At 46.7% G+C, this 9,011-nt stretch overlaps 1 protein-coding gene across 4 annotated transcripts in view; it reads left to right on the top strand.

Annotated features, from left to right (window-relative positions):
- The first annotated feature begins 4,191 nt into the window (after positions 1-4,191).
- The window catches only part of LOC142579785 (uncharacterized), a 124,322-nt gene continuing 119,502 nt past the window's right edge, over positions 4,192-9,011 (top strand). For 2 of the 4 annotated variants that reach the window (XM_075690350.1, XM_075690351.1), the window contains exon 1: positions 4,385-4,435. Coding sequence is in view for 2 of the 4 variants with exons in the window: in XM_075690355.1 (XP_075546470.1) it covers positions 4,390-4,435 (46 nt within the window). In the remaining 2 variants the exon portion in view is untranslated. Of the gene's footprint in view, positions 4,436-9,011 lie in introns of all 4 variants that reach the window. The other 2 variants (XM_075690355.1, XM_075690354.1) reach the window with 2 other exon arrangements.

Here is a 9,011-nt window from a genome sequence, read left to right as displayed (position 1 = left end):
CCGAAGAGTAAACATAGGCATCCAGACTACGTGGCGCACATGTCACATCCCTTGACCCGGGAGACGGTGCGTTGCTGTTGAAGACGGTGATGATAATGATGGCATATCCTTCGAAATGGCATGGTGACAAATAGTCATCTAGCCCGCTACATCCAGGGTCAGCTACGCGCAGCATGCTGCTATATGCAACTGCTACATATCGGGAAACATTGTGGACTTTAACGTAAATGCAATGCAGCGTTTGTACGTATCGACGCTACGTGGCGCGCGTGTTGAATGGCACATTACGATGGTAATGATGATTAGGCTCATTTGAGGGCATTCCCTTTGAAACGGGACGGTAAGAAAGAGCCACTTAGCCTGCGTGAACTAATGGTGTTTATAATATATGTTTTTTTCAATATATCAATATTTATAAATCTACATAATATTGCTTCCCTTCTCAAGACTTCTCTATCTACCTTGCATCGCTACCTATGCAGGTGCTACATGGCCTGCCAACTTGTATAGCACTATGCAACTGTAATGCAAAGGGCGCACGAATGGACGCTACGCGGTGCGAATCTCACATTGCAAGGGTAGTGGTACAATACCAAGCTAATGCGTAACATGATTTATCTGCATCCGCTTTGAGTCGCAGCAGCTCGCCAGCTTGATATATATATATATATATATATATATATATATATATATATATATATATATATATATATATATATATATATATAAAGGGGAAGAAATGGGGTTAACAGAGGGTCCCAATTTTATTAGTCATATCATAAGAAGCCAATAAACATTGACACCAAGGACAACATAGGGGAAATTACTTGTGCTTAATAAATGAAATAAAGAAACGAAGAATTCATGGAAAATAAAGTGGATGAAAAAACAACTTGCCGCAGGTGGGAACCGGTGGGAACCGAACCCATTTTTTCATCCACTTTATTTTCCATTAATTCTTCGTTTCTTTATTTCATTTATTAAGCACAAGTAATTTCCCCTATGTTGTCCTTGGTGTCAATGTTTGTTGGCTTCTTATGATATGACTAATAAAATCGGGACCCTCTGTTAACCCCCTTTCTTCTCGTTTATTACATAACGAGGGTCTCGAATCCGGCTACATTGATGCCTTCAGGTAGCATATGTGGGTTTATTGACCAGTTGCCTTCACCCAAAAAGATCACGTTCTCGTGACGCCTGCGGCAAAAAGGACGTCCCACGTCCGCCGCCAAGGTCTGTGTGCGGTGGCGCTGGCTAACACTCCCAGGGTTCTACTAGGACACATAAATACCCAAGAAAGTGGATGGGAAAACAGCGCCGCGGTAGCTCAATTGGTAGAGCATCGCACGCGAAATGCGAAGGTTGTGGGTTCGGTTCCCAGCTGCGGCAACTTGTTTTTTCATCCACTCTATTTTCCATTAATTCTTCGTTTCTTTATTTCATTTATTAAGCACAAGTAATTTCCCCTATGTTGTCCTTGGTGTCAATGTTTGTTGGCTTCTTATGATATGACTATATATATATATATATATATATATATATATATATCTGCCTCAAACCTTCTTGGCTGATTTGTACCGCTACATGGCGTTCTACCTGGTGTACTACTCTGCAAGTGCAATGCAAAATGTGCACGTATCGAAGCGACGCGGCGCGCATGCTTATGGCGTGCCTCCCAGGGCACTAAAACTCGTTTACAGGGCATTTTTCTACTGCATCTAGCAAGCACTGGCGCGACTCAGTGGTAGAGTGGGTGACTTCCACGTAGTGGGCCACGGTTCGCTCCAGGCTGGAACTGGGTCTTCTTTTTTTCTCATTCCCGGCGACAGCTGCTACAGGCAATGGACACGGGAGGCGGCGGCGGACGCCATCGCCACTCGAAACGGCTGTTTTATTGAGCCCATAGCACCTTACGCTATAATAAATTTGATAATTAGCCCAACGAGGCATGTCGCTAAGGCCGTACCGACAAGGAAACTTGTTTTAGTTATGGCAGCAACTACATTCGAAAAAGGTTGCTGCCCTGACAAAGTAAAGTCCGCTTATCTAAGCGTTGCTTTCAGCAGCATTCCTTGTTTTCACCGTTGCTGATCCTTTCAAACTTTCAGCTTTCTGTAAACTTCCATCTTGGCTAAATTACCTTTATTAATTTTGGGGTAGTGACTTCAGAAGTACTTTCTGACAGCGCAGGGGAGAAAACGCCAGCATTTTTATCGATTTTCTTATTGAAACAAAAAGGAAACACTATATTTTCTAAATTTCGTTCGTAAAAAAATGCATTCGATGTGGCGCTACTGTTATTCATGGAGCATTTTGTTACGGTGCATCCCTTGCACTGTAGTAGATTTAGCCTACACAGCTACAGCCGCCGCTAATTGCTCTATAATACCTTATATACGCTCTAACTACGTGCGTGCTTCATCTGGCAATTTTAGAAAATGTGCACGCACTCACAAAAAAGACAAGAAGCACATGAAGCTGAAATTTCAGCGAATAACATTTATTACGGTCTAGATTGGCACATCTTTATTCATAAATGTATCCATGGTGCATGTTCTCTACAAAAGCGCGCGAAAAAAAATAGAGTGTACCCGATTACAATATAGCATAAATACAAACAAACTGTTAGCGCCTTTTGTCTTGCCAAGTTTCTTTCTTACCCTCATATGCAGATTCACTGTATCAGAAAGAGGAAAAGTAACGTAACAAGAATCGCAGTACATACGCACAGAAAATTGGTACACACATGATGTACTCCACCACTCTTGGGGATGTGATCTTAATGCAGTATCACATGAAAACCGAGCCGTTTCATCAGGGTGGAGTCCACGGAATGAAAAATGTTAATGCATAGTATTTTATACTACACACAGGCACAGTAGATTTACGTACCATCGGCTCTACACTTTTTTAATTTGCGATAGGTATGAAGATCAGTGTACTACAGGTGTAATTACAGCACTTGTAATATATTCAAGTAACGATGAAGCAGTGCAGTGTCTTCAAAGCGCACTTCATTAAAACTTCCTTCTGGGCGAGTTGGTGCATACTTGACATAAAAATTATTACAGCGCAATCACATGCAACCGCAAAGTATGAAGGACGGGACACAAGCGCTGACTGTCAGTTGACAGTCAGCGCTTGTGTCAGTCCTTCATATTTTGTGGTTGCATGTGATTGCGCTGTAACAATTTTTATGTCAGGCTTAAAAGCGGAAACTTTCGGTGATCAGTCATAATTGTCGTCATGCGAAGCTCAATGCAATCCCCCCGTCTTTTTTATTTTCTGATTGAGAGTGCGCCTACAACCCACGTTCCGATCTGCTCTGTAAGTGTAAACCAACTGCTGACAGAGGAAGACGGTAAAGAGCTGTGCGCGGAACAACGTGGTACACATTGCTCGCAGCAGAATGATGCTTTGTACGCACAATCTTATTTACTGCAGAGCCGCTTCACCGTACTGCTCTGAACGGCCCACCAATGGACTCACGCCCGATAATTCAAGGCAGAGGTAACGAGCAGAAAGAAAGAGGAGATAGGTGCATAGCTGCACATACTCAGTGCACGCAGTCTGTTCCAGATTTCAAAGGCAAGTTTACAGGTGCACATCTTACTGATCGCCTTCAAAACCAAACGTAGCTCCGCTGTACCGGTGACCAATTCATTGCACGTCTTCTTAGTTGAGCTTGGCGGTCCTTTCCTTGCGAATATGAAAAGTGAGATGTGTTAGCCCCCTCTGACTTAAGCTATTCCGGAAATAAGTTTCCATTCGGCGTAAATCACTGAGTGAGCTTTCTCTCGAAGCTACAGATAGATAGATAGATAGATAGATAGATAGATAGATAGATAGATAGATAGATAGATAGATAGATAGATAGATAGATAGATAGATAGATAGATAGATAGATAGATAGATAGATAGATAGATAGATAGATAGATAGATAGATAGATAGATAGATAGATACGCTCCAAAAGGTTGACGTAGATAAAAAATTTTAATCGCAATAAACGCTATTTTTACAGTTAAATTCTGCCGATACGCTTCAAATTTTGTTAATTCCTTCTAAAACTGAAGCGAAGACTTCACTCAGAATGGAGCGAGACCGTTAATAGAACTGGAGTAAAAGTGAACATTACAATTGTGCCCCTGTTTATTCTCGTTGCTTCATTTTGCGTGAGCCTGCACTTGATAATAGTGCGTCGGTGCCTAAGATAAGCGATTCTTGACCCAAGCAAGTAGGCCACGGAGGAATAAAGAGAACTCCTGTATGAAACAGGTGCGCGTCATTGTTATTAACATTGTGTACGCTGGGTCGTTGCAGCTGTTACTGCACCTGCATAAAAAAGGGGCTGCAAACTCAAGTCGTGGTTTGCCTAAAGCGAGCTATCATGAAGGCTTGGGCACTGGCTGTCTTTATCGTCGCTTCAATTGTGGGTGAGTGTACTTTATCGATATGCATTTTCTATCAGTTCCATTGCGCACATTAATCATGACACAGAAATTTCGCTTTGCAAAAATAGTCTAGAAAGTAGTATGTGCTCTACTATACCACGTGTATTTACGCCGAGCGCGAAAGACTTGTTCAGTCAGGTGTGCAGGGCGTGCATAACAGCTTTCCGTGATCAACATTCAGAGAAGAGGCACACACAACATTGGTGAGCGAGAAGCACTTCTAATTAATTTAAATCGTTAAATGTAACACTCGTTATTCGAGTGTTACATTTAGCCAGTGCTGAAAGGATAACCTTGTTTTTTAAAGCGTTCCTGCATCAATTCAGAAAAATGGCGGCACAACATCAATTGCAAACATGACTTAAGAAAGGGGAAGATTTTTACACAATGCATAAGTAAACTTGTTAATAAACAAAGTGTGCGAATTAATATGTGGTCAGGTATTTAAAACATATATAAGCAGGCACGCACGAGAGCAGATCCATTTAGTATACCGTTCTTCTCGACTTATGTCGGCCTTCAACATTTATCTTAACAATCCGACCAAGATTTCCTCTGAAGACGGCACATAATAAATTGTATTTAGAAAAGGCTACATATTTGTGACACACTTGGAGCCCATAGTGCTCAAATCTAGTGTTAGTATTCAATGCGAGTTACAGCGAAGCTGATATTGCGACTAAGTCTATTCGAAACCATTCTGTGTAGGTTATCGCAATATTTAGAGAAATATCGATTACTAGCGTTGTTTAAATTTGAATGAAACGTGCGAAATCATAGAGAAGACATGCAGGCACATTTTGAACCATTTGGGTTAAAATATTGCATGCTTGGGCTTGCTGCTATTGCATTGCTCAATGAGCTCTGAAAGCAGAAATACAGACAGACACGAAAAGCATATATGTAGTAATTACAGATTCAATTAAATTTACGAAATCCTAGTTGTCAGCCAGTTTGGAGGTGTTATGTGAAACGCTTGTAAAGTTTACAAGCCTCACTGGGAGCGCTAACAATGTGAGTCATTCTATATTTAAAACGAGTGGGGGCCATTTTATTGGTGACGTCTACCGAAAGCTGAAAGTTAGTAGGAGAGTTTTGTTCTCTGAAAGTATATGCTGAGTGGTCGTTTTCTCCCGATTTTCACGCGTTATGAGAAACGTAAAGTTGGTTTTCTCGGCCTTTTAAAGTCAACAATTTGAGGCATGTTGTTTATACCTTGTTTATAGTCACACGTGAACTTTATTTTTTTCGGGTAAACACTTCTCGCGATCTCAAAAATGTTATCGCTCAGCGCGGGACGCGCCCGCATGTATTCGAATTTTCTCGAATGTTGTTGATGGCTCTATTTGTGACCGGAGCTTGTGTAATCTGATTGCATCTACAACGCGAAATGCGTTGAACTTTCTGGAAGGCACGCGGGTATCATCGATTAATCTGGAACCTTCGATGACCCGTGTATAAAAGCCGACACGCTTGACTGGCAGATCATATTTTCGACGATCGCCGGCTGTGATCGGCGCCCTCTTTGTTCCTTGAGTGTAGTCTATCTTTGAGGGCACAGGTTTGCCCAATAAAACGCTAGTTTCGTTACTCACAGTTTCGCTGCTTTCTTCACCGTCACTACCACGTGACATCTGGTAGACGTGTTTTGTTCACGTTCCGGACGCTCCCGACAAGCGGTTGCCCAAGCCTGAACGCGGAAGAAAACACCAACGTCGCCTAAAACCAGCGAGGAAGCCGCAGACTGCAAGGACTGACCAAGAAGCACGGACGTTTGCCTGAGACGATCAGGAAGTTCGTCGCCAAGTGAATCCCAATGGCAGCCCTATCGTCCCCTATCGTGCTACAAAAGTCCAGGGAATAACCGGGAGGAAACATAGTAAAGGGCCGCTGCATTTAACAACTGCAACTCCGATGACAAGCTGCGGCATGTGTGCTTCACCTTAGCAGACGCCGCCAAGACTTCTTTTGGGAACCAGGACGTAACCCTGACTACATGGGACCTGTTCCGCGAGTGCTTTCTGCAGACGTTCACGAGCGTCCTGCGCAAAGAGCGAGCCGAAGCTCTGCTGGAAACCCGCATGCAGCTGCCGAATGAGAACATCGCGATCTTTACGGAGGAGATATCTCGCCTCTTCCAAAACGCCGACGCACACATGTCGGAAGAGAAAAGACTTCGTCTCCAGATGCGCGGTTTGAAGAGAGAGCTTTTCGCCGGATTGATACGCAACCCGCCTAAGAATGTTGCTGAATTTATTTACGAGGCCACAACTATCGAGAAGACGCTCGATATGCGGACAAGGTAATACAATCGCCGACCAGTGACCGCAAGCCACACCGACGTTCAAGCAATCGGCAGCGACGACCTGCCGGATACAATCAAAGCGGTCCTTCGCGAGGAACTGCAGACGCGCTTTCCAAAGTGGCAACCTCAAGTGGGCTCAATCGCCCCAGCCAGCAGTGATCACCTACGCCGCCGTCGCCCGCGATCAACGTCCCCCTCTGCGACCGCGCCAGGTTTCCGTAACGCCGCAATTCCCTCATTAATCGCCACCGTCGCCAGCACGCCCACCCGTTGCCCAGCGCAGCTACGCGAGAAAGACGGAAATTTGACACGCCCTCAACCACCGTCCATTGTGCTAACACCGCGGGGAAGCCGGCCACATCTACCGCCGATGTCCTTACCGCGAGATGGGACTGCGAGGGTTCGTCGTCAATGAACCGCGCCCTCAGGAAGGTGAATGCCCTCGTGATATCGCCGAATACCTCGCCGCTACTCAGTGGAGCCGCCGACTAACGTCCCGTTCGCCGTCACGAGGCCCCTACCTGTCGCCGCAGCGCCATCTATACGCTAGTCCAACCGGTGACCGCTCTGTCAACCCATATTCGGAAAACTAAAGGCAGTAAGCGATGTAGGTGCGGTTGCTGTTCGTCCAACTAACGCAGATCCTCCGCCGCGGACGAAGACCCCGAAGAGACTGTCTCAAAAATATAACAATGACACGCCGCTGTCCCGACGAACTCTGCAAGCAAATAATGCACCCACCAATGACCTGACGACGCGCCGTCTCAGCCACATGTCTACACGACGCAGCCGTGATCCGGCGCCAAGACGTAACTACAACGCAAGACAAAGAACAACCGACCGCAACGTGCTTCTCGACGACCGAACGCGGCTGCCCCTGCCGGGGCCATAGCTGCCTTGGCGTGCTTTCTACACCATGAACCAAGAGCGCCAAGCGACCAGCTCTTCCGAGACCCATGTTCTAAACGGGCGTGCAAAGGGCCTTCGGCCAATTCACCGCTCTGTTTCGATGGAGCATTTATCTACCGCAACGTCATTTTCCAACGAGCAGAAGACGCAATCGGCGACGGAGAACGCCGCCGCGCGTCCCTCAACAACAACAAAGACGCCCGAGGTGGATACCGTGGGAGTGGCCGCCGATCCCATCGTCGCCAATTTTCCCTCCCAACAGCGAGAGGGGGATACTCCGATCGGGGAAAGGATGGAGGAAGATGCTGCCCCGAACATTTACGACGACACAGGTGGCTGTTGGAAGACAGTCATACATAGGCGACGCACCCTTCAAACGCGCGCTAAGACGCAACCCTCCGAGAACATCTTGGACATTCCGGACGCCTCCCAGCCTACCGTACGCAAGCGCATTCTGAATCAGAACCTGCCTCAACTTCCTTTGCACGATGAAAAGATAATTCTGCCGCCTCACGGAGGACTTTCTCTCGATAAGTGGACGCGCCCAGAGCTCGCCAGTGCTCCATGGAGGGCAGCCGGCTTGACCACCGACGATCGTCAGGACATCATATCCCGACTGCGACATCAGCAGAACTTGGCAATCATCAGCACACCCCAGTCACACGTAGCCGACGCATTGTACAAGGTGAGGGAGCTGAACCTTGGTCAGCGGGTCTATCCCATCACGACATATTTTGCGGCCCCAGACAACTCATGCAAGGGAATTGTTCCTGGCCTTTTGCCCGATACACCGTCTTCCAAGCTAGTGGATGAGCTTGTGGCTCCTGGAACTCAAATACTTCAAGCACGAATGATGGGTCAAACCAACGTTGCGTTGGTAACATTTGAAGGATTTAAAGTGCCTCGCTACGTGCGTTTCTGTGGTGCAGAATTCCGATGCTACCCCCATCGACCCCGCCAACTTGATTGCAAGATATGTCACAAGCTCGGCCATTGGGCTGATTACTGTCCTACGCCGCACGTGGTCATTTGCGCGACGTGCGGGACTGACAACCCCACCCCGTCACATCCGTGCACCCCACACTGCAGATCCTGTGACGGGACCCACCCTACAGCGGATCCAAACTGCCCGAGGCGTGCTAGGCAGACACTGAACAAAGCTTGGGTGCGGAAAGCACTCGAGAAAGAGCAGCGTGAACTCCAACCCTCCAGCGACCCGACCACTACCACAGATACGGCGGAGACCCTAACGTCGCGCGCCCCAACGAAGGAGACGAGAAAAGTCCGGTCGGAGACCCGTTCGAGATCCCCTCGCAAGTTCCGGACGCGCTCCCAGTCTCGTTC

The sequence above is a fragment of the Dermacentor variabilis genome, chromosome 4, assembly GCF_050947875.1.
Source record: "Dermacentor variabilis isolate Ectoservices chromosome 4, ASM5094787v1, whole genome shotgun sequence".
NCBI classification, from domain to species: Eukaryota; Metazoa; Arthropoda; class Arachnida; order Ixodida; family Ixodidae; genus Dermacentor; species Dermacentor variabilis.
Note: the sequence above shows the minus strand (reverse complement) of the source record. Positions and strands in the feature narration are given on the sequence as shown.